This window comes from Leucoraja erinacea, chromosome 17, assembly GCF_028641065.1.
Source record: "Leucoraja erinacea ecotype New England chromosome 17, Leri_hhj_1, whole genome shotgun sequence".
NCBI classification, from domain to species: Eukaryota; Metazoa; Chordata; class Chondrichthyes; order Rajiformes; family Rajidae; genus Leucoraja; species Leucoraja erinaceus.
Window position 1 is genome coordinate 30,408,914 of NC_073393.1, and position 25,827 is coordinate 30,434,740.

At 42.3% G+C, this 25,827-nt stretch overlaps 1 protein-coding gene across 1 annotated transcript in view; it reads right to left on the reverse strand.

Moving 5' to 3' along the window:
* The window catches only part of LOC129705363 (putative phosphoenolpyruvate synthase), a 124,169-nt gene that overhangs the window by 67,749 nt on the left and 30,593 nt on the right, over nt 1–25,827 (reverse strand). Inside the window, exons 5-16 of the mRNA XM_055648909.1 lie at nt 25,111–25,224; nt 22,924–23,039; nt 20,994–21,049; nt 19,304–19,356; nt 16,918–17,045; nt 14,236–14,392; nt 13,965–14,151; nt 12,677–12,783; nt 11,692–11,730; nt 10,162–10,357; nt 8,412–8,547; nt 4,609–4,685 (exon numbers count right to left, since the gene is read on the reverse strand). Coding sequence (XP_055504884.1) covers nt 4,609–4,685; nt 8,412–8,547; nt 10,162–10,357; nt 11,692–11,730; nt 12,677–12,783; nt 13,965–14,151; nt 14,236–14,392; nt 16,918–17,045; nt 19,304–19,356; nt 20,994–21,049; nt 22,924–23,039; nt 25,111–25,224 — 1,366 coding nt within the window. The remainder of the gene's footprint in view (nt 1–4,608; nt 4,686–8,411; nt 8,548–10,161; nt 10,358–11,691; nt 11,731–12,676; nt 12,784–13,964; nt 14,152–14,235; nt 14,393–16,917; nt 17,046–19,303; nt 19,357–20,993; nt 21,050–22,923; nt 23,040–25,110; nt 25,225–25,827) is intronic.

Below are 25,827 nucleotides of genomic sequence, written 5' to 3' on the forward strand. Positions count from 1 at the left end.
TTGTTCTTTCCGTCATCATTGCTGAATTTAAATTGCATGGTCTATGGCTGACAAACGGGCCATTCAGTCCAATGACCTCCGTGATAGCACTTATAATTTACTTGAACCTTCAGTCTTGCTTCATTTAAATCTATCAGTGTAGTCCTTTGTCAATTCTCCTGCGATGTTTATCGAGCCAATATGTCAATACTATCTGCTTCAATATTCTCTGTGGTAGCGAGTTCTGCATTCTCACCACTATTTGGGTAAAACAGTATTTTCTGAATTCCCTACTGGATTTCTTGATGACTATTTTATATCCATGTTATGCTCTTCCTCACAAATGTGCACCCATAATTATAACAATCTCTGTTTGGTCACCCTGTTCTCAAGAGAAGGGTGCAAAGAGACACACAGACCTGGAACTTCTTTCCTGCAGTGCAGTGGGAGTACCTTTAGCAGAAGCACAGCAATGGTTCATAAGGGTGGTTCACTGCCATTTTCTCAAGGACAATTAGGGACGTATAGTAGATGCTCGCCTTGCCAGTGATGTCCACATCCCAAAACGTTACAGAAAATAAGAATATAAAACAAACCGATACATGGATCTTAAGATAAAGAATAGGAGTAGAATTAGGCCATTCGGCCCATCAAGTCTACTCTGCCATTCTATCATGGCTGATCTATCTCTTCCTCCTAATCCCGTTCTTCTGCCTTCTCCCCATAACCACTAACACCTGTACTAATCAAGAATCTATTTATCTATGCCTTAAAAATATCCACTGACGGCCTCCACAACCTTCTGTGGCAAAGAATTCCACAGATTCACCACCCTCTGACTAAAGACATTTCTCATCTCCTTCCTAAAAGAACGTCCTTTAATTCTGAGGCTACAACCTCAAGTCCTAGACTCTGCCACTAGTGGAAACATCCTCTCCAAATCCACTCTATCCTAGCCTTTCACTATTCTGTATGTTTCAATGAGGTCCCCCCTCATTCTTCTAAACTCCAGCGGGTACAGGCGCAGTGCCGACAAAAGCTTATGAGAAGCTAACCTACTCATTCCTGGGATAATTCTTGTAAACCTCCTGTAGGCCCTCTCCACATAGAAGATAGTGTGTGTGTGTGTGGTTATATGTAAGAGATGGTAGGTGAACAATGTGGTTTGAGTTTGCGGGTATGAGAAAAGGACAAGAAAATAGGATTCGGAAAATAAGAACAGAAGAATATACGAAACAGGAGCAAGTAAAGTTAATTTGACCCTTCCAATGTCCTCCTCCATCCAGTATGATCATGGCTGATCTAATCTCAGCTTCAACAGCACGTTTCCAAAGGCCAATTCAATAAAGATCATCTATTCATCTATTTAATTTGATCATTGTACTGACTATTATAATTGTGTTTTAATAAGGTCTCCATCTCTGCTGCTGTGGGACGTCAGTGTTGTTGCTGAATGTTTCCCTTCTTGCGGGCATTTAGATTTAGGGGGCAGAATAACCAGAATAAGGGGGCCAATTACTTAAGGAAGAGATTGGGATGATTTTTTTTTCTCTCAGAAGGTTGTGACTCTTTGAAATTTTCCATCATAGAGAGCTACAGAGGGGAAGTCTTTGAATTCCAGGTGAAGATTAACAGACATTGAAACAGAAATTGGGGAGAGGGGGAGGAGAGCAGTCAAGTTTTGTTGAGGCTGGAATTAGATCAGCCATGATCATACTAAATGGAGCAGCACATTGAGTTAGCTGCTCCTATTTTGTTTATTCTTATTTTCCAAAGGCCAAATCATTAAAGGTCATCTATTGGTCATTGTACTGAATATTACAATTATACAGACAACTTCTTTCCAAATCCAAATCAATATTTCATTAATTTGTGAATTGAATTCGTTATTAACAGGAATTCAATAAAGAACTTGACTTTATTTATACATTACTTAAAGGATAGAAATTAAACCACAAATAAATCCCCTGAATAAAATATTGATATATTGATATTAGCAAATTGCTTCCTCCACCTTATGAGGCACCTTCCATTCACTTCAGCAGTAAAATCCATCTTTAATTTCCTATTTTATGAATTCATTATTTTTTTTCTCCAGTCACGAGAACCACAAGAGGCTGATCAGCCTCCCACTTTATTCCACTATCCTCCTACATCAGATTTGCTCTGAAATTAAAGTCAATTTATCTCCCTTGATGTCCTTTCCCTTTGCCAAGATCTAACAATCCTAACCCCAGAAAGTGCCATTGGTTCGGCTTCCTCTCGGGATAGCATCTTTTCAACCTTCATTTGCCTCAAAAGGCAGGTAGGAATTGCCCATCTTTCTAGGTTCCAGTTTACTTTTGGAATTGAGTCTAAACTGCAAAATTTGAAAATGTTGATTGTAGTCCTCTATTGAAATGTTATTCCATTGTAGTAAATGGAAGTATTATAAGAAGGAACATGCAACAAGCAGCCACTGCCATACAACAAGCTTAATTTCCTTCAGATGCTTGTCCTGTCCACTTTCCATTTACTATGTTTCTGTCTCCATTAATAGTCCTTTTTCTATTCTGACTTTTTTGAATTCTTCCACAGAATGGCTGTCTCTCTCCTGGTTCCCCCATTTGTTCATGGCTGATCTCTTTTTCCCTATCAACCCCATTCTCCTGCCTTCTCCCCAAAACCTTTGACACCCTTACTAATCAAGAACCTATTATCCACTGTCAGCGTGAGGCCACATGCAAATTAGTGGAACAGCACCTCCTATTTCTCTTGGACAGCTTACAACCCGGTGTTATGAATGATGCCCCTTCCCACACCCTAGAGGTTTTACTGGTCCCATTCTTTGTATCCTTGTATTCCATTTGTTATCACCTCCTCCCCAGCCAACAATGGGTCACTATGAGGTCCACCCTTCCTTGGTCATCGGTTGCTGGCCATGCTTTGTTCTAGCTTTTCATACCTCCAGTTCCCTCCCCTCTCCTTTCAGTCTGAAGAAGGGTCCTGACCCGAAACATCACCTATCCTTTTCCTCCAAAGATGCTGCCTGACCCATTGAGTTACTCCAGCACTTTGTGTCTATCTTCGGTATAAACCTACATCTGTAGTTCCTTTCCACACAAGAACCTATCAATCTCTGCTTTAAAAATACCCAATGACTTGGCCTCCACTGCTGTCTGTACCAATCCACCTCCTCCTGGTTTTCATTGGCATTGGTCTCATTAAGTTCCCCACCACCAACATACAGGGGTCACTAACCAGAATTGAATCAACCACATAAATATTGTTTATCCACAAAAAATGCAGAAACACCCAGTGTGCAGAAACATGCAGTTAAAGACAAACATCCAAAGTTCATTTTCTGAGTAATACCAAGTTGTCACCAGCTTCTCTGCACTGTCCAACTCACAACTGGCGAGCAGCTGTTACAGGGTGTTTCCATGCTTGTGGATAGATGGAACTTTCAACAGAGGAATTAAGTTCCAGTCTAAGAATCCAGTTATCAAGATGCTAATTAATTGTGGGCCATCATTGTCACTAACATTGAATATCAACCATGATTACAAATACTCTCACTTTGCATGTTAATTGTTGTTGGAAATTTAACAAACTTTAAAAGTCTTTGAGTCATAAAGTCATACAGCACTGAGACTGGCCCTTCAGCCCAATTCATCCATGCTGACCAAGATGCCACATTCAAGCTAGTTCAATGTGACCATGTTTTCTCCATATCCCTGTCAACCTTTCCTGTCTATGTACCTGTCCAAGTGTCTTTTAAATGCTGTCATAGTATCTGCTTTAACTACCTCCTCTGCAGCACGATCCACATACCCACCACGTTTTTTGTTTTTAACTTTCCCTTTCTGCTTCATATTTCTATCAATATTTTTTCATTCAATTTCTTTTAGTTCCTCTATTTGATGTACATTGAATCCAGAGGCCTTTTGTGCTGTAACTATTCTATGATTCCATGACTCGGCATGTAATGTACAGAGCTATCTTGGTGTTGGCACCAAGGTTTACTGAGAGATAAGCAAATACTGTGTAGGAAAGAACTGCAGATGCTGATTTAAATCCAAGATAGATACAAAATGCTGGAGTTAAGGGCCTGTACCACTTGGGCATCATTTACGCGTCATGACGCACGAGTGATGACGCGCACGTGATGCGCGGCGACGTAGGCAGTGACGCGTGGTTGCGCGCGGCACCCCGGGATTTTGGGATTCACAAAATCTTCACGCATCACCTGCATGATGCGCAAATGGTGCCCAAGTGGGACAGGTCCTTAACTCAGCGCGGCAGGCAGCATCTCTACAGAGAAGGAATGGGTGACGTTTCGGGTCGAGACCCTACTTCAGCTGAGCAAATACTCTTTGACTTGATTTTTTCACTCACATTGATGTTTTGGTTTACCTGCTGGGTTATTACGAGCTCAATGCAATTTGTTACACACAATATTTAAATCCAAACTCCAGGGCATTTCCAGATAACAATGGATATAATTATATGGTCCGCTGCAACAATTTAAGATGTAATATATTTATGATTTTGTTTATGAATGCAAAAATATATAAAAGTATGTTAAGAAAGGGTGATAAATAATGAGGAATACGTGTATATTTTAGAAACAAAGTTGTATAATCTCACCTCGCCTAGACCATAGTTTGCATTGATTACCATTCTGCCCAAATGTCCCGTCACGGGATCGCACGTAAACAACACACCTGTAACATTGTTAACAGATACATCTTTAGAGTTAAACATTCTACTTGTTCAATTGTGTTCTACTTTTCACAGATGCCTTCTTATCCAATTTTAAAACTGCACTTCACTGTGCTTTGTGGAATATAATCACTTCCCCCACTCCCACCAAAAGCATTTACATGTTTCGAGATTATGACCTTCTATCGTAATGTAGAAACAAGGAGCTGCAGGTGCTGGTTTACACAAAAGGACCTAAAGTGCTGGAGTAACACAGCAGGTCAGTCAGCGTCTCTGGAGAACATGAATAAGTGACATTTCGGGTCAGAACCCCTCCTCAGACTCTTACATTCACTGTAGAATACAAGTCTGAAGAAGAGGTCCGACCCGAAACATCTCCGATCCATGTTTTCCAGAGATGCTGCTTGACCTGCTGAATTACTCTAGTACTTTGTGACCTTTTATCCCACGGCTATAGACATATTTATTTCCTCACACAATATTTTCTGGTTGGATTTGAAAAGTAAAGAAGTCGTGTTAAAACTTCAGCGTTATCAATGTATTGATTCAAGGTAGTAAAGGGCCTGTCCCACTTAGCCTATCATTTAGGCAACTACAGGCGACTAGGCCACATAGTCGCCGGGGTGTCACCTATATGATCGTGAGTCGGCTCCTCAGCCGCCCAAAGAGTCCTAGCGTCTTTCTAGTCACCGCTGGATTTACAACATGCTTAAACATTTTTGGCAACAGTCGGAGACAGTGGGTTGACGCCAATGAGCGTATCTTGACTTCTCCTGACGTAGGTGCTGTCGTAGGTTATCGGCAGGTGATGTAAGCTGTCGCCGGTGCTGAATTCCATTGGTGACTGAATCCCATTGGTTGGTGAATTCCATTGGCAACTACCTACGTCAACCGGCGACAGGTACCGGCGACTGAATTATCTTCAAACAGGCCGTTCGGCCCAACTAGTACGCACCGCCCAGCGATCTCCACACATTAACACAATCATACACGCACTAGGGACAATTTACACTTATATCAAGCCACTTAACCTCTTTGGAATGTGTGAGGAAACCGAAGATCTAAAAAAAACCTCCACACGATCACGGGGAGAACGTACAAACTCTGTACAGACAGCACCCATGGTTGGGATCGAACCCGGGTCTCCGGCACTGCAAACGCTGTAAGGCAGCAACTTTATCACTGCACAACCGTGCCGCCCAGCTTTTGCGCTTTCTACTCCGTGTGAGGTTAACTACAAATGGCACTATTTAAAGAACTGACAGTGAAGATTTGCCAAAATCTTGACTAAGTATTATCTCTGAATGTTGTGAGGAACAAAAATCCAGTTCATATATTACACTACAATTCACAAAGTCCTTCAATACACAAATTGAGTTGACTTTAGTTTATTGTCACCTGTAGTGAGGTACAGTGAAAAGGTTTTGTTGCATGCTAACCAGTCAGCGGAAAGACAATACATGATTACAATCAAGCCATTCACACTGTACAGATACATGATAAAGGGAAATAACATGGTGGCCGATTGGGAAAGGGGAGAGATGCAGCGAGACCTGGGTGTCATGGTACACCAGTCATTGAAGGTAGGCATGCAGGTGCAGCAGGCAGTAAAGAAAGCGAATGGTATGTTAGCTTTCATTGCAAAAGGATTTGAGTATAGGAGCAGGGAGGTTCTACTGCAGTTGTACAGGGTCTTGGTGAGACCACACCTGGAGTATTGCGTACAGTTTTGGTCTCCAAATCTGAGGAAGGACATTATTGCCATAGAGGGAGTGCAGAGATGGTTCACCAGGCTGATTCCTGGGATGTCAGGACTGCCTTATGAAGAAAGACTGGATAGACTTGGTTTATACTCTCTAGAATTTAGGAGATTGAGAGGGGATCTTATAGAAACTTACAAAATTCTTAAGGGGTTGGACAGGCTAGATGCAGGAAGATTGTTCCCGATGTTGGGGAAGTCCAGGACAAGGGGTCACAGCTTAAGGATAAGGGGGAAATCCTTTAAAACCAAGATGAGAATAACTTTTTTCACACAGAGAGTGGTGAATCTCTGGAACTCTCTGCCACAGAGGGTAGTTGAGGCCAGTTCATTGGCTATATTTAAGAGGGAGTTAGATGTGGCCCTTGTGGCTAAGGGGATCAGGGGGTATGGAGAGAAGGCAGGTACGGGATACTGAGTTGGATGATCAGCCATGATCATATTGAATGGCGGTGCAGGCTCGAAGGGCCGAATGGCCTACTCCTGCACCTAATTTCTATGTTTCTATGTTTCTAACATGAATAACGCTTAGTGCAAGATAAAGTCCTCCAAAAGTCCGATCAAAAATAGGCCGAGGGTCTCCAATGAGGTAGATTGTTGCTCAGGGCTGCTCTCTAGTTCTAGGATAGTTAGGCCATAACATTTAATAGATTGTTTATCTCTCCCAGTCATATTGCACTTCTGTTTTATATCTATTGGCTAAGTCTGGGGAGGACGCCCCTCACACTAGGGAAGGGATATCACACAGGGAGCCACATGGGTGGCAAAGGGGTTTTCTGTAAAGATAGGTGTAAACTCTACCCCCCCCCCCCCCCCCCCCATGAGGGGAATAGACCGGGTAGATGCGCAGAGTCTCTTGCCTAGAGTAGGTGAATCGAGGTCCAGATGACATAGGTTTAAGGTGAAGGGGAAAAGATATCATAGGAATCTTAGGGGAAATCTTTTCACACAAAGGGTGGTGGGTGTATGAAACAAGCTGCCAGAGGAGGTAGTTGAGGCTGTGATTGTCCCAATGTTAAAGAGACTGTTAGACAGGTACATGGATGGGACAGGTTTGGAGGGATATTGACCAAACACAGGCAGGTGGGACTAGTTGGCCGGGATATGTTGGAACATGTTGGTCAGTGTGGGTAAGTTGGGCCGAAGGGTCTGTTTCCACACTATTTCACTCTATGACTATCTCTTTATCTCACATGATTTGTCTTTTTAACTGTGGTCTTTATCAACCCCCTCACTCCTCTACCCACCTATCACTTGCCACGTTTTGTCCTGCCTCCATCCCCAGTTTTCTTCCTCCCACCATAATCATTCTGAAGAAGGGTCCCATCCCGAAACAACACCTATCCATGTTCTCCAGAGATGCTGCCTGCCCTGTTGAGTGACTCCAACAGGCCAGTGTGTCTTTCTCCATATTGGAAAATGTGCAGTTATATATTGGCTAGACAAGTTAATGACAATAGATGCACATAAATGAATCAAATGGGTTTTTAACAACAACATAGTCAACACTGTTGAAACTAATGTTATATTGCTGATTCATTTAATACTTGAATTTAAATTCTACAGGGGAATTTGAACTCATCATATAAGATCAGTAATTTAGATCTTCGGCTTCTAGTCCAAACACTTATCCAGTACATAGACACATAATGCTGGAGTAAATCAGCGGGACAGACAGCATTTCAGGATAGAAGGAATGGGTGACGTTTCATGTCGCGATCCTTCTTCAGAATCTGAAGAATGGTCTCGACCTGAAACGTCACCCATTCCTTCTCTCCAGAGATGCTGCCTGACCCGCAAGTTTACTCCAGCATTTTGTGTCTATCTTCGGTGTAAACCAGCATCTGCAGATCTTTCTGACATTTATTCAGTACACTTCCACTCCACAAAAATTGTAGAATATATATATATATCGCTTGCTTGAGTATTGCTTCTAGTTACTTTTCCTGAATAAAATTGACATCCTTACCTGCTGTCTGGGCTTCTACCATCTGCTGGATGACCACACCCATGTTAGACGGCACTGGTTGTCCTCTCTGCCTGCGATATTGCACGGCTTGGAAAGAGTAGAGAGAGGCCCAGCATTTTCGCACAGCATCACACACCTGGGGAAATAAAGCGCTGTATGTAGACATCACATTTAAATAAAATCTAAGTCATACAAGCCATTAGTATTTTCAAATGTAAAATACACAGCTAGGATTATTTCGTGTTAAATTAAGAAAATGTAAAGAAGAACCATGGTTCTATATATTCTGTGTAATCACTAAGATAGTGTGTGGCACGGGGAGATACAGCACAGAAACTAGGGCAGCTTGATTGAACGTTGATATCGGTAATATTAAGTAACTCCTGCATTTCCTCCCCCTCTCACCATCTCCCCCACCTTAATCGTCCTTCCAGGCCCACTGTTGCATTCTTGTATCCCTCTTGTTATCACACCTTCCCCAGCCAACACTAGAACATTATGGGCTTCACCTTTCCACTGTCACTGGCCCTTATTTATTCTGGCAATTTTTCACCTCCCATTTATTTCCCCCCCCCCCCCCCCCCCCCCCCTCACCCCCCCCCCCCCCCCTGCTTTCAGTCTGAAGAAGGGTTCTTTTTCACCAGAGATGCTGCCGGACCCGCTGAATAACTCTTGCATTTTGTGTCTATTTTTGGGATAAACCAGCATCTGCAGTTCCTTCCTACACAGAACCAGGCCCTTTGGATTGCATTTACATTGTCCAAGCTGACCAATAACCACCCATTTACATTAATCTTTCATTATTTTCTCCACATTCTCATCAACTCCCCCAAATTCCACCTCTCACCTGCAAACTCGAGACAAATTTGAGTTGCAGGAGGAAATCAGGGCTTTTGTTGGGAAACTCAAGCAGCCGAAGAGAAAACGTGCAAACTCAACATAGTCAGCACCCGAGGTCAGGCTTGAACCTGGTTTACAGGCACACTGAGGCAGCAGGTCTTCTAATTGCACCACTGTGCCGTCTGCTCAATCTTTTCTCAAACTGAGCTACATAACCTAAACAGATGACAGAAATACCGACCTTGAGGAAGATTTGGCCCTCTCAACAAAAGACCATTTAAGGCACATTTGGAGTATTGTGTACAGTTCTGGTCGCTGCACTGTAAGAAGGAGGGGGGGGGGGGGAGTAGTCGGCAGGTCTGGGGATTTGAGGATGTGGTGGGGCTTCTATAGCTCGGTCAATCAGTTATGGTGAAGCTGTGCGATTAAGACTTAAAAACACATTTGATGCCTAAGGAAATTAGTGGGATGGGACCGCATTGATTAGAGTTTAGTTGCTTTAAACCAGAAAAGGCTGCATTGTTGATTGAATTAAACAAAATTATGAGGAATATAAATAGGTTAGATATATTCTTCATATCAGTCACATCTATAAATGGTGATGTGCACCTTCTGGTGTACATTTAAGGTAAGGGATAGGAAATCCAAGGGGTGTTTTTTTTTACTGAGATGGTGCTTGGAATTTGAAAGTGAATCTATCCCAAGCATATTCATGCCAAGAGCATATTTTACTGATGTGCTGTTCAAGTATTAACTCAAAGCAGTTGAATACAAATGATCTTTTAAAGCATTATATTTTAAATGGCTTATTGTGACTGTTATATTAATCACTTAATCCAAACAATTAGCAAATTATAATCTTCTGGGCAGAGTTAATTTAATCACTGAATTTTCTATTATATCTTCTCACCTGTTCAAAGTCTTTCAATCCCAGTTCGGTGCTGAGTTGTCCAGCAGCAGAGGAATCCTCTGTGTCCTCCCCAATTGCACTAGATCTGACGGCTAATCTGTCTCCTGTTCCCAGCAAGTTCAACTCAGTTAGCTGATCATGGATGGCACTTTCTATCTCTGGAGTAAGTCTAGTTTGTCTAAACAATTCCACGCATCTGGGAAACATTGAAATACAATTTATGTTCCATATAAATAAAGTTATTTACAATGCATTTCTCAGATGTTTAAGGGTTGCCTGGTCTCTTTTTTTTTACATCTAGAGTAATTTACCATGTATTTGCAATTGTTCCAAAAGGTTCCCTCAACAGCTCAAACCTGCACATTCTTGAGGCACCAGAACCCATTCATGGCATTCTTTCATAACCCAAATTCTCATAGAAAGCTGTTAATCGTAAGGCATGGAGCAATCCTAGAGTTTAGAGTTTAGAGATACAGTATGGAAACGGGCTCTTCAGTCCACCGAGTCCATGCTGACCATCAATCACCTGTTCAAACCAGTTCGATGTTATCCCACTTTCGCGTTCACTTCCTACACACTAAGTTGAATTTACAGAGGCCACTTAACCTAGAAACCTGCATGTCCTTGGGATGTGGGTGTAAAGCAGAGCACCCGGAGGAAACTCACTCAGTCACGGGGAGAACATGCAAACTCCACACAGACAGCACCTGACGTCAGGATTGTACCCCAGTCCCTGGTGCTGTGAGACTTATTTAATAAGTATTCTGGAGCCAAAACATATAATAATTTGCAGTTGAAAACTTCACATAAAAAGCATTTCAAACTCAAAAAAGACAAAGTGTTGGAGTAACTCAGTAGGTCAGGGAGCATCTCTGGAGAACATGGATACATTACATTTTAGGTGGGGACCCTCTTCAGGCTCCAGAGATGCCGCCTGACCTGCTGAGTTACTTCAGCACTTTGTGTCATTTTTGTAAATGAGCATCTGCAGTTCTTTGTGTCCACATTTTAAACTCAATTGGTTTTCACAGCTTTACCCAGAATGAAACATTCCCTCCGCAGATGCTGCCTGGCCGACTGGGTTTCTCCAGCAGATTGTTTTTTTGCATACGATTCCAGCGTTAGCAGTCCCTTGATTCTCTCAGAACTGATGACTGGTTTCCCCCTCTTCATCCTCATTTGGCAACATCGTACGTAATCCCTGTCAGCTCCACACATCTCACTTACCCATCAAGTTTTGCATCTGACCTGAATTGGTATCCAGCTGCGAAATACCTCAATTCCGAAATTCTCATCCTTGTTTTAACTTTCATTTTGGTCTCCTTCAACATTTGTAATTTCCGACCCCAAGACCCTGACGACAACATCGAACCTTGTCCTCCTACTCATTGGTCAGAACTTGGGGGATTTTCCAGTGCTGATAAATTACTTTTAATTGAAATAATGTTGGCATTGCAGTTCATAAAATATTCCAGTTCGTCAAAACATTCTGAGAAACATGGATGCTAGAAATATTTAGATTGTTTTTACCTTACGCACAGTTCACAAAGATTTCCAGTTTTGCGAGTGCTATTGAAACAGAGAAAATCACAATTAAAATTTAGAAGTAGACAAAAATGCTGGAGAAACTCAGCAGGTGCGGCAGCATCTATGGAGCGAAGGAATAGGTGACGTTTAGGGTCAAGACCCTTCTTCAGACCCGAAACGTCTCTCCATAGATGCTGCCACACCCGCTGAGTTTCTCCAGCATTTTGTCTACCTTCGATTTTTCCAGCATCTGCAGATCTTTCTTAAACATAAAAATTTAGAAGGTGATTGGAGTTGGCACATAACACAATTGCTAATATGTTACTGGAAATTTATTTAAGTGCGGTATCAATAGAGCGTTGAGTATAAGGGCCAAGAACTCATGTTGCAACTTCGTAGGACTTGGTTTAGGCTGCATTTGGACTATTGTGCGCAGTGCTGCACGCCTCTTTACAGGAAGGATGTGGTGGTTTTGGAGAGGGTGCAGAAGAGGTTTACCAGAACGCTACTTGGGTATCAGCAACAAGCAGAGGTTGGACACACTTAAATTGTTTTCTCTGGAGAGTTGGAGGCTGATGGGAGACCTGATAGAAGTACAGGCATATAAAATGTTGTGAGGCATAGGTAGGATAGGCAGACAGAACAGTTTTGCCAGGGTGGATGTGTTAAACTCTACAGGAAATGGCTTGAAGGTGAGGGGGGCAAAGTTTAAAGGGGCAGTGCAAGCGTTTTTACACAGAGCGTAGTGAATGTTTGGAACTCACTGCCAGGGTGCAGATGGAGGCAGATACAATAGTAATGTTTAAGAGTTTTTTTGATATGGGTGATGTGCATGCAGTGGGCATTAGTTTACCTTGGCATCATGACTGGCCCTATTGTCTGTTCCTGTGCTGTACTGTCATATGATCTATGTTCTAATGGTTGAAAGGGCGTTAGAATCGACTGTTTTAAGGAGTTTACATTGCATTAATTAATGGAAGGATAATACCATGCCACATCACTGATTTCCTCCACGGCTTGCTGGAGATGACTATTCATTTTCATGTGGTGTTCTAGGGCTGTAGTAGGGATGCAGAGACCTGCAGGTACAGTAAACTGGCAGACAAAAAGACATAGCACGTTACTTCATGTTGGATGAGTGAGCATTTTTATCACTTTAAGTATCATTACCTGAAATGTTCAAGTAATTAATGGAACTAACAACTCTAAGGTAAAATAATATATTTATTCTTGTATAAGAGTACGTTTTAGTCTGATGATATTTCAGTGGAACTGCTCTCATGAAAGATCATCGAGCTGAAATATAACTCCTTTTTACTCTGCACAGATGCTATTTTTCCTCTGGACTTTTACCGAACATGTCCTTATCACTCTTAACAGTTTCCGAAGCACAATGAAGGAACCCGTGTTCTCCAGATCTACAATGGAATACTTGGTATCTATACTATTAATAAAACTATCATCTTGACCACTTCCGGTCTGCGTTGTATTTAAATTTGCACAAAAACGATCCCCATAGCGCTATGATTTTTCGCCACCTTACTCATCTGCTGCAATTCAAATAATTTTTGTCGTAAAAATCACCCCTTCCGGAACCCACTGTCAATAACGCGGCGAGGATAATAAAAAGCTGAAGGGGCACAGTGTGTTGAGCAGCCTTCAGAGAGTCAGCGGCTCACAGAGAGTGTGCAGCTCGTGGAGAGTGCACAGCCTGCAGAGAGTCAGCAGCCTGCGGACTGCTTCTGTGGCGACTAGCACAACCAGCCGGAAGCTACTGAATTGAACAAGCCTCTGAGTGAAGCCAGAGTGGGACCGGGATCTACTTCGTGAGGCCGAAAGCTGAAGGTGCAGGGTGGACAGAGTGCGAGCCCCCCCCCCCCCCCCCCCCCCCCCCCCCCCCCCCGCTTCCCCCTCCCCCACACCCACTTCCCTCCCCCACACACCCCCCCCCCCCTCCCCCCCCCCCCCCCCACACCCACACCCCCTCCCCCTTCCCCTACACCCCCCCCCCCCCTACACCCCCCCCCCCCACACCCTCCATCCCTTCCCCCAAAGATCACCGATTCGCCCTGACAGGTAGGTATCTGACTTAAATCTCATCCTTATAATTTCACAAGATTTATATTTATCTATTTCAGCATTTACGGTATATGGAGGGAATCTCAGCTGCAGCTTTTAATTTGGTTACCCTACTTGAACACCTCATGATAGATTTTTTCATCTCCCAATTGGGCATGTTTGCAATATTCCAGTTGCATTGTTGCTATTTTACTCACCTGCATTCCAAAGTGTTTGCACATTTCTGTCAGCTGTGCCAGCTGAGCTCCTTTGCCACCCACTAATGCAGTGCATTGGCACGCCTCATCAGACAATGGCAACACTAGCCTCGACCAGTTCGGCACCTTGGGTTCCTGGGGCCTTTCAGCTGCTACTGTGTCTGGGGCCTGTCGCCCACTTTCATTCCTAAGGAAAGAAAACAAAACATGAATCCTCAACTTTAAAAAGTGCCCAGTAATGATATTGATTTCCTTTTCACAGGAGACCTACCTATAGTGAAACTCAATTATCCCCCAGCCACGAACAGTTAAGTCCAAACGGTAGGTAGCCACACACTCATGGATTTGACTTTCCCATTTTAGTCCCCCATACATCACAGCGGAAGCACTTTTATCAATGGACACTTGCAGGTTAAACAGCTGGTTCGCTATCATGGAGAAAAAAGAACGCGTGACAGGAAGCAGCAACATCTTAACAACTAACGACATTCCATGGCCTAATTAATGTTAAGTGAAACTAATTGCATAGAAATCAGGACACAAAATGTTGGAGTAACTCAGCGGGTCTGGCAGCATCTCTGAAGTACCTGAATCGGTGACATTACAGGCCAGGACCTATTTTCAGACTCCTGAATGCTCCTTGCTGCTGCCTGACACATCAAATTACTCAAGCACTTTGTGTATTTTTATGTAAACCAGCATCAGCAATTCCTTATCTTGCATACAAATCATGATTTGTATTTCCACCCTAATGGTCCTGTCAGCCTGAAACTGAAAATGAAAGTGTTTTTTGTATCAAGGTGTGTCACTGCTTCATAAAAATGTTTTCATACTGTATCCTTCGCACAAATGTGAAATGATGGGTGTTCTCTCTAACTACATCTCACCTGATTGAGACAACTCTGCTCCAGTAGCAATACAATTGCGATGTTATCCAAGGGCAACTGTGACGGCTGTATCATTCACAGATATGATAGGTTTGTACCTATACCAATGCTCTACAAACCCATGTGTGTGTGTCTGATCATAGGAAATATTAATATCCCATTTAAAATGGTGTCTTTCTTATTCTACAGTATTGGAAATGGAATTATCCTGTGTTCCTTTACATTGATATAATGAAGGTTTAATAAAAATGCACTAAACAGAAATGTAATTCAAAAATTCCCCAAAGCTTGGCTGTGTCCAGAAGAAACAGATAATTATTTCCTGAAGAAGGGTCTCAACCCGAAACATCACCTATTCCTACGCTCCATAAATGCTGCCTCACCTGCTGAGTTTCTCCAGTATTTTTATCTACCTATTATTTTCTTCAAGATCAGGCAGTCTCCTCCATGGGGAAATCCTTTAAAACCGAGATGAGAAGAACTTTTTTCACACAGAGAGTGGTGAATCTTTGGAACTCTCTGCCACAGAGGGTAGTTGAGGCCACTTCATTGGCTATATTTAAGAGGGAGTTAGATGTGGCCCTTGTGGCTAAGGGGATCAGAGGGGAGGGAGAGAAGGCAGGTACGGGATACTGAGTTGGATGGTCAGCCATGATCATGTTGAATGGCGGTGCAATCGAAGGGGCCGAATGGCCTACTCCTGCACCTAATGTTTGTTTCTATGACAATCTGTACTCAATAGCTAATACGTTGTTTTAGGACACAACCTTTGTGGGAAGGTTACAGAACAATCTAAAACATTCCTATTATTGATGTTGATTACTTCTTCACAGGAGAACAAATGCAAAATGGAGAATACCTCATCTGTATCTTCCTATGGCTCGGTAGAAACAAAATGCTGGAGTAACACAGCGGGGCAGGCAGCATATCTGGAGAGAAGAAATGGGTGACGTTTCATGTCTGATGAAGGGCCTCGAACTGAAACGTCACCCATTCCTTCTCGCCAGAAATGCTGCCTGTCCCGCTGAGTTACTCCAGTAATTTGTGTTCACCTATCACTCCCCAGGCTTTGTCCTGCCCCTTCTCTTTTCTGGATTTCTACCCTACCACCCCCCCCCCCCCCCCCCCCCACCCCACCCGCCCCCCAATCCTGACCTGAAATGCGACTTATTCATATTCTCCAGAGATGCTGCCTGGTCTGTTGAGTTACTCCGGCACTTTGTATCTTTTTTAAAAAAACTATAATGAAACTCAGCCTCAGTCACAAACAGTTAAACTCAAACAGTAGTTGCCCACTCATTCACAGATTCTAATTTCTCATGTTCCTACCCCATTCATCACTGAGGAAGCACTCTTAACAACGGGCCCTTGCCCTTGTTAAGATTGTTAAGGGCTTGGACACTCTAGAGGCAGGAAACATGTTCCCGATGTTGGGGGAGTCCAGAACCAGGGGCCACAGTTTAAGAATAAGGAGTAAGCCATTTAGAACGGAGACGAGGAAACACTTTTTCTCACAGAGTGGTGAGTCTGTGGAATTCTCTGCCTCAGAGGGTGGTGGAGGCAGGTTCTCTGGATGCTTTCATGAGAGAGCTAGATAGGGCTCAAAAATAGCGGAGTCAGGGGATATGGGGAGAAGGCAGGAACGGGGTACTGATTGGGAATTATCTGCAATGATCACATTGAATGGCTGGCTCGAAGGGCCGAATGGCCTACTCCCGCACCTATTGTCTATTGTTCAGAGATATAGCATAGAAACAGGCCCTTCGGCCTATGGAATCCACACTGACCATTGATCACATGTGCATATTGGTTCTATGTTATCCCAACTTTCTCACCCACTCCCAACACACTAGGGGCAATTTACTGAGGCCAATTAACATTTGAATTGGGAGAAGAAATCAGAGCACCTGAATGAAACACAAGCAGTCACAGGGAGAGTGTGCAAACTCCGCACAGACAGCACCCGGAATCAGGATCAAACCCGAGGGTTTCTGGCACTGTGAAGTGGCAACTCTACCAGCTGTGCCACTCTGCCAACCTTGCGTTAACTACTTGACTTAACTCACCTGCTGTAAAGCTGACCCTATACAGATCACCAATGACTTTATCATCAGCCATGTCCGCCAAAGTGATATCTGACCAGTCAATGCCTGCCTTTCTCCCATCAGGAAACATCACAAAGCCGATTTTCATACTGGAAGAAAATAGTTAAGATTTTTCTTAATTGGAACCAGCTGAACGACCTAAAGGCAGCTTTTCAACATGCAAGGCATTGTACAAATAAATTATAAACTATTCTGATTTCTTCTTTGATTTATAAGGAAATATACTATTATTAGGTCGATTATGAAACATCCAAAAATGCAATTCTAATGTGCTTTCTTTATGAAACTGTAACTTATAGTCTCAGGAAATTTCACGATAAGCCTAGACAAATTTTTAAAAAATATTCCAAAAGATCATATCAACCTGCCAAGTCAAGTCAAGTCAAGTCTATTCATCACATACACATACGAGATGTGCAGTGAGATTAAAAGTGGCAATGCTTGCGGTTTGTGCAAAAAAACAAACAAACTACAAACAGAATGGAACAGAATCACATATTCACATATTACATATTTGTAGGAGGTAAAAAGGAAAAAAAAAGCAATTTTAAAAAGACACCACACAACAGTAAAATGGTACAGTAAAGTTAGTCCCCGGTGAGGTAGGTGTTTACAGTCCTAATGGCCTCGGGAAGAAACTCCTTCTCAACCTCTCCGTTCTCACAGCATGGCAACAGAGGCGTTGCCTGACCGTAGCAGCTGCAATAATCCATTGCAGGGGTGGAAGGGGTCTCCCATGATCTTGTTGGCTCTGGAGTTGCACCTTCTGATGTATAGTTCCTGCAGGGGAGCGAGTGTAGTTCCCATAGTGTGTTCAGCTGAACGCACTACTCTCTGCAGAGCCGTCTTACATCTCTGCAGAGCCGTCTTGTCCTGGGCAGAGCAGTTCCCAAACCAAATCGTGATATTTCCAGCCAAGATGCTTTCCACAGCCGCTGGGTAGAAGCACTGGATGATCCTCAGAGGCACTCTGAATTTCTTCAATTGCCTAAGGTGGTAAAGGCGCTGCCTTGCCTAACTCACGAGTGCTGCGGCGTGTGATTTCCATGTCATATCCTCAGAGATGTTGACTCCCAGCTATTTAAAGCAGCTCACCCTATCCACAGTATCCCCATTTATCTTCAATGGTGTGTACGTCCACGGATGATGTGCCCTCCTAAAGTCCACGATCAGCTCCTTAGTTTTTTTGATATTCAAGAGGAGGCTGCTGTCCTGACACCAGAGTGCCAGATCAGCCACCTCCTCCCGGTAGGCCTTCTCATCGTTATCTGAGATCAAGTCCACCACCACAGTGTCATCAGCAAACTTGATTATAGAGTTGGAGCTGAAACTAGCCACACAGTCATGTGTGTACAGGAAGTACAGTAGGGGGCTGAGGACGCAACCCTGGGGGGATCCTGTGCTCAGGGTGAGGGACTTTGATGTATTTCCTCCCATCTTGACTACCTGGGGCCTGGCAGTGAGAAAGTCCAGAACCCAGGCACACAGGGGGGTATTGAGCCCCAATTCCAGCAGCTTGCCATGAAAATATATTTGCCGTGCATATATTTATTTATTTTGTTGCTGTCTCTTTATATTTTCAGCGATTCAAGGCGTGCAGCTATTTACTGTAAGATTAAAATGGAATTGGAAAAGTGGAATTACCAGTTTGGTTTTATTCAGTCGTGGACCAAAATCTCAGTAAAGGGTTGCTGGAGGTTGAGGGGAGACCCGACAGAAGTACATAAAATTATGATAGGCATAGATAGGGTATGTTGTCATATAAAATAAGTATCTGTCCAAGTACTGAAGACCTGTGCGGAAAAACTGGCTGGAGCATTCAAAGACATCTGCAACCTCCTACCTGTGTTTTGCATTAATGTCTTGTTTTTTCATAGAATATATAATGAATGTATTATCTATATTTTGCATGCTGTCTGAGGCTGCGTGGCTGTGAATCTGCTGCTAGCAAGATTTTCATTGTACCTGCACCTCGCCTTACTTGTGCATATGACAATAAACTCAACCTGACTTGAATCCTTTTAATGGAGAGTATGGTGAGTACTTCATTGATTCACTTGGTCCTGTTTGGTTTAAGAGTCTATTGTATTTAATCTCCAGACAACTGGCCTGGGTGAGGTCTGCTACGATTCTATCCTGTTGCATGCAAAACAAAGCATTTTACAGCACTTAGGTACATATAACCATATAACAATTACAGCACGGAAACAGGCCATCTCGGCCCTACAAGTCCATGCCGAACAAATGGCAATAAAGTGTCATCATAAAGTATAATCAAGCATTTGAAATCTGCTAAATGGGTTTTCAATGCAAATCTGTCCAGAAAATGCCAGTGCACTCAACTTACTTTGTGGTGGTTGCAGAAATGGATAGTGCCAATAAATTCACCGATAATCCATTCTACAGAAGACAAAGATATGGTAAATGATTGGTGCATGATTTCTACAAGAACAAATGACAAAGCCTTTGGCTAGCTATACAACCCAGATCACATATGGTCAACCTAGTACATTATATCAATTAATTTTATTAATACTATTTTTTGTTTTAGCATACAGTTCCAAGTCATTGTGACTAATTATGAAATTCACAGAACTAAATTCTAACGTGCACTTGGACCAAAAATAATCAGCATAATTTCAAATTTGAGAATTCTGCTTTCTCAGTATATTTTCAAGGGCAACAGTGGATAGGACATAAATAGTAACATTTCTAGAAATACTCATGTTCCCAGAAATAACAAGATAAAAAATATTATTTCAAATAATAAAAATGAGGATTTGGGGGTTTTCACCTATAAATGTTACTGAAAATTAAAGTGAAAGCAATCACCAAATATTTACTGTGTATCACAAAATTAATTGATGACAAAATGCTGATTGGGTTACAAAATCTCAATCTGCTGCAATCTTGCAATTGTGAAGTCAAGCTCAGTAATTCTGTTGTAAAATTAATTCAGGATGGTCTTTCAACCATTAATTTCATATGGATATAGTTTCTTCTTTCTGAGTCAAATTTAGGATATAAAATTAATAATAATCTGATATGTTAGGGACAACTTTACTGGTAAAAATCATAATTATTGACATTAGCCTATAATATGAAACAACATCAATAGATAATAGACAATACACAATAATAGGTGCAGGAGTAGGCCCTTCGAGCCAGCACCGCCATTCACTGTGATCAAGGCTGATCATCCACAATCAATACCTCCCCGTTCCTGCCTTCTCCCCATATCCCTTGACTCCGCTATCTTTAAGAGCCCCATCTAACTCTCCCTCGAAAGCAACCAGACAATCGGCCTCCACCGCCTTCTGAGGCAGATAATTCCACAGACTCACAACTCTATGGGTGAAAAAATGTTTCCTCATCTCCATTCTAAATGGCCTACCCTTTATTCTTAAACTGTGGCCCCTGGTTCTGCACTCCCCCAACATCGGGAACATGTTTCCTGCCTCAAGTGTGTCCAATCTCTTAATAATTTTATATGTTTCATTCCTTATAAATTCCAGTGTATACAAGCCCAGTCGCTCCATTCTATCAACATATGGCAGTCCAGCCATCCCGGGAATTAACCTTGTGAACCTACGCTGCACTCCCTCCATAGCAAGAATGTCCTTCCTCAAATTTGGAGACCAAAACTGCACACAATGCTCCAGGTGTGGTCTCACCAGGGCTCTGTACAACTGCAGAAGGACCTCTTTACTCCTATACTCAACTCCTCTTGTTATGAAGGTCAATTTAACATGTATAAACCATACAAAAATTATTGGCATTAGTAATGTCTGTCAAATCAGCAATACAAACATCAATTTTCTCCAGAGGTGTTGTTTTATAGTCAACAAGTTAAAATTATAGCTGCATTCAATTACTTAAATTGAAAATCCTCTAGCTGCTGTTTAAATTGATTACCAACAATCAATAAATTAACGAGCTTGAGAATAATCTTCATTCTCAGTAAATTATATGAATTCTGATCCTTTAAATTGTTCCATCAATAAAGACAATAATGTAAATAAAATCAGTTGCATTACCTCAAAATGTGCAAGAATCAAAACATACCGATACATATCTGCCCAATTCCTGACACCTAGAGTGAAAACAAATAATTAGCAAGGTTACAATCCATTTTATAATTATGTAGTTTATATGTCATTAATTCACTCCAAAGAATATTGGTAATGGTTGGGTTTGTGTAATGTGGGGGTTGAACAGACTATGTCAGCTAAAATGTTGTCAGCTTGATTAGCAGCACATTTCAAACCCTATTTAGGAAAACAAGTAGATGTTTTCGAAGAATGCTTAGGCTAACTTGAACGGACCAAAAAATCACGAGGCCACCTGAGAGGACACTAAAATAAGCTTTGCCTTCCTAGAAACATCCTAGACTAGCTCGGTGTCTGATACGATACATAACTCATGTGTAGGAAGGAACTGTAGATGCTGGTTTACACCGAAGAAAGACATAAAATGCTGGAGTAACTCAGCGGAGTAAGGCAGCATCTCTGGAGAGAAGAAATTGATGATGTTTCGTGTCGAGACCCTTCTTCATAACTCACACCATAATGGTATGATGGAGGATAGTGAGTTTTGACACATAGTCACCTGTTCTTAGAGTTAAAGTTATTATATGTATGCATGCTTCCACCATTAGAGAGCTTCACCTTTGGGGAGAGAGAGGTGAGCTTCACCTCCGGGGTGAGAGAGAGAAGGACCTAACCTAGAGGGGGAGAGTGCGAGAGCTTGGACCATGGTGTATGCTAGTGCCAGCCAGTGCAGACAGGAGACTCAAATACGCAAAGGGGCATGAGACCCATTATTTTGTATTGTTACATTATTGATAGTTTTTCTGTATTTTACTTGTATTTTGCTTTAATAAATAGTTATTTGTGCTCATCAGGATGTGATTTCTCCATTCATTGATACAATTCCTTGAATTCTGCACATATTTTGTTACAGCTTGTGATCTAGTTTACTCGGCCTCCTACGAGATTACACGGTGGTTGACAATGCAGTGGATATGATTTCACAATCACTGTACACAGGGCAACTGATGAACCAGACATTCATTTCCTCTCTACGGTCGTTTTAAGATTTATATCATAAATGCAGATGATCAAATAACAGTGAACTTCCAAGGATGCCTTGCTCATTGCTTATTTAAGGATAAATGTGGATATAAATTATTTTGGACAGGCACTTGGATAGGAAATGAGCAGAGCAATACAGATTTAATGTGGGGAAATGGGAGTATTATAGATATGCATCACAATTAACATGGAAAAGTTGGGCCCATTTCTGACCAGTACACCTTCATGACTATGACTCTAAAGCATAATTGTTCTGAGCAGGGACTCTGACTAGGCAAGGTCTGGCGGTTCGTCACTGTCTTATCTACAGTAGAATTTAACAACAGCAATTTTGGTCATATGGTGCACAACAACTGACTTCACTGTTATTCTGATCCACTCTTTTGTCCATGTGTTGCTGCATTATAAGCATGGACAACTGCACTCAAAACACACTATATTGATACAGAAGTGCTACTTCCATTTAGCAACCAGTGTTAATAAGCGTAAAAGCAATAAACCGCAGATGCTGAAAATCTGAAAGGTTAGGACTGTATTTGTTGGACTGTAGGAATGAGACTAAGTAGCCTTCTTTTAAAGGTGTGTACAATTATGAGGAGCAGAGACAACATATCACTTGCCAGGCTTTGTCCCCCCCTCCCACCTCTCTTTTCCAGCTTTATCCCCCCACTTCTATCAATCTGCAGCGGGGTCCTGACCGGAAATGTTGCCTATCCATTCCCCCCCAGATCCTGCCCAAAGCATTGAGTTCCTCCAGTATGTGGAAAATAAAGAGATTGAATTAGATATCAACACAAAACAGTGGACAGTAGATCTCAATTAGCCAAAGAGTTACACATTCATCAGCAATGATAGAAAGCACAATTGTTATCACCATAAGAGTGGTCCCTGAGCCCACGGAGAAGAAGTTCCTTTCTTTCATATCCCTCAATTTCAATTTCTCCAACAAATTGACCCCACTGCTCATAGTGAGTCTGGTGATCGTTGTACCTGGGGGGGGGGGGGGGGGGGGGGGGGGGGGGGGGGGGGTGGGGAAGAGCAATTAACATAGCATCATAAAACACTGAGCAATAAAACAACCATTCTTAATTTTCATGTTTAGTGGATTCTTGGTCTCATTTGCAAATTTCAGACTTCAATGTCAGTGAGACCAATGGTAAGCTCCATGTGAACTATTATTAACGTCTCTACTTCCTTAAGAGGCTTAGGAAGTTCAGCATGTCCCCAGCAACTCTCACCAACCTCTACTGATGTGCTGTAGAAAGCATTTTATTGGAAAGAATCACAACATGGTTTGGGAACAGCACCTTCCAAGACCACAAGAAATTACAGATAATTGTGGATGTAACCCAGATCATGACACATACCAAATCTCCCATCCATATACACTGACTGTTTAGCACGCAACTAAAGCTTTTCACTGCACCTTGTTACACATGATAATAACTAAACTAAACTATTATTGCCAGGGGTGGTGGTGGAGGCAGTTACAAAAGTGGCATTTAAGAGGCTTTTACATTGGCATATCGATATGCAGGATATGGATCACGTGCAGGCAGAGGGGATTTGTTTCTCATGACATCATGTTCAGCATGAACTTTGTGGGCCTGTCCTTGTGCTGCATTATTGACTGTTCCTGTTTTAAAGAAAACATGAAGAAAGCCTTCCCAGTGAACACATTGAAGATTAACACGTCTTTTTCTGCCAAATAGTCTAACATCCGCAGGCAGCAGGTCTCTCTGGCCTATATTGTCTTGAATGTATGTCTTAGATACCACTGACTTTGAACTGGATGCTAAATCTAACCAGTGAAAAAGGCTGTGCAATCCTTCAAAATGAAATTGTTAAATTCCAAATTAAGTCAAGTAGGCCAAAAAATGATATATCGATAGTAGTGCATGGTATTCTTACACATTGTATGGAGAAGCTTAGTAAATTGGTATTTCAATCTGAGAGTGATATCCAATGTAAAAGAAACCATGCTGTGAGCATCAAATACGACAGACCGGATAGGAGGAGGTGGAAGCAAATTGATACTTCATCTGGGATGACTGTTCTACAAGGCTTAGAACGCTACTGACAAACTGCAGATATATTATTCATTGGCAGTTGGCATGGACAAGATGGGTTTTAAGGACCTGTGCATGTAGTTAAATCCCTGCCACCTGCTGGCACTCCTGCAGCAGTGAATTAGCCGCAGCTTAATATGGAAAGGCTACCTGTGAGAGTTTGTGTTTCAGCAGTTGGTGGTGAGTGATACAAGAACATAGGTCTCAAGGATGCACCCTAGGTTTCAACTTTCAATTTGTCAGCACTTTCCCTCCTCCTCTAATATCCATCATAAAACCTATCTTGTTCACACAACTGATCATCCCTCATGTGACTTGGCATCACATTTTAATTTAAAACAGTCCCATGAACAATCCCTTGACGATAACATTAATGAAGCTACATTAGTGTGTATTTATGTTGGATATTGCTCTCCTTTCTCTTTCATGTTGCATCCCATTCACTCTCCTCCCTCTGACAAACAGCTAATGAAGCCTTTAATACTTACCCAGATTTCAATTTACACCCTATTGATATTGGTAGCAGTTTATTATTTCTCAGCAGTACTGAGATATAGTGAAAAACATTGTTTTGCAGGTTTTCCAAGCAGACCGTGCCAGACAGGAATACAGAAGAAAAAGTAAACACTGGAACAAATTGTACTAAACAAGTTTAATGTGCCAATATTTATTTAGTTTCAAAGGTAGACAAAAATGCTGGAGTAACTCAGCAGGACAGGTGGCATCTCTGGAGAGAAGGAATGGGGAGAAGGAATATTAAATTGGTTTCCCTCGTTTACCTCCCCCCTGACTCGCAGTCTGAAGAAGAGTCTCGATTTGAAATATCACCTATTCCTTTTCTCCAGAGATGCTGCCTGACCCGCTGAGTTATTCCAGCATTTTGTGTCAATCTTCGGCATAAACCAGGATCTGCCGTTCCTTTCTACACATAATGGTTGCGATACTCATTTATAATTAGAAATTATCACAAGCTTGAAACCATTGCTACTCACTTTTGTAGGTCTGTAAAGAACTTTGAACTCCATTTTTCTTTGGCAATACTCTCAGCGATGGCACTTGGGTGAATATCAGTGTCAAAATTAAAGACGGTGGAAAATGAGGTCCATCTATCCAGGAGACAAGGTAAGAATAATTTGGTCAGTGCCATAAAAGTGACCCAAGTGTTTCCTATCAAGGACTAAGATCATTTATTCGATCTACACATGTGTAGTGTGTTCACATACAGATTGTTTACTGCATGAAACCCCAGAGCTTCAAAGGCTTCGAGAATTGCGCAGAATTGCGGAGACATTCACAAACACTGGCCGCTACAGAAGAACACGGAGGCGGCGCTACAGGAGGACACGGAAGACACGAAGGACACGGAGGCGGCGCCACAGAAGACAGAAGCGGGGCTGTCGAGGGGGGCTAACGGCGAGGCTAAAGGCTAACCCGTGGAGAACACCGCTCCCATCCGTTCTCCTGTCGAACGTCCGCTCTCTGGAAAATAAGATGGATTATCTACATCTGGATCTCACAATAAAAAGGGAGGTGAGTGACTGCTGCGTTATAGTTTTGACAGAGACATGGCTAAACTCATCTGTACCTGATGCGGCTGTTAGCTTAGGGGGGCTAACAACTTTCCGGCTCGACAGGGACACTGTCTTGACTGGTAAATCCCGGGGTGGGGGTGTGTGCATCTACACAAACAACAGCTGGTGTAATAATGC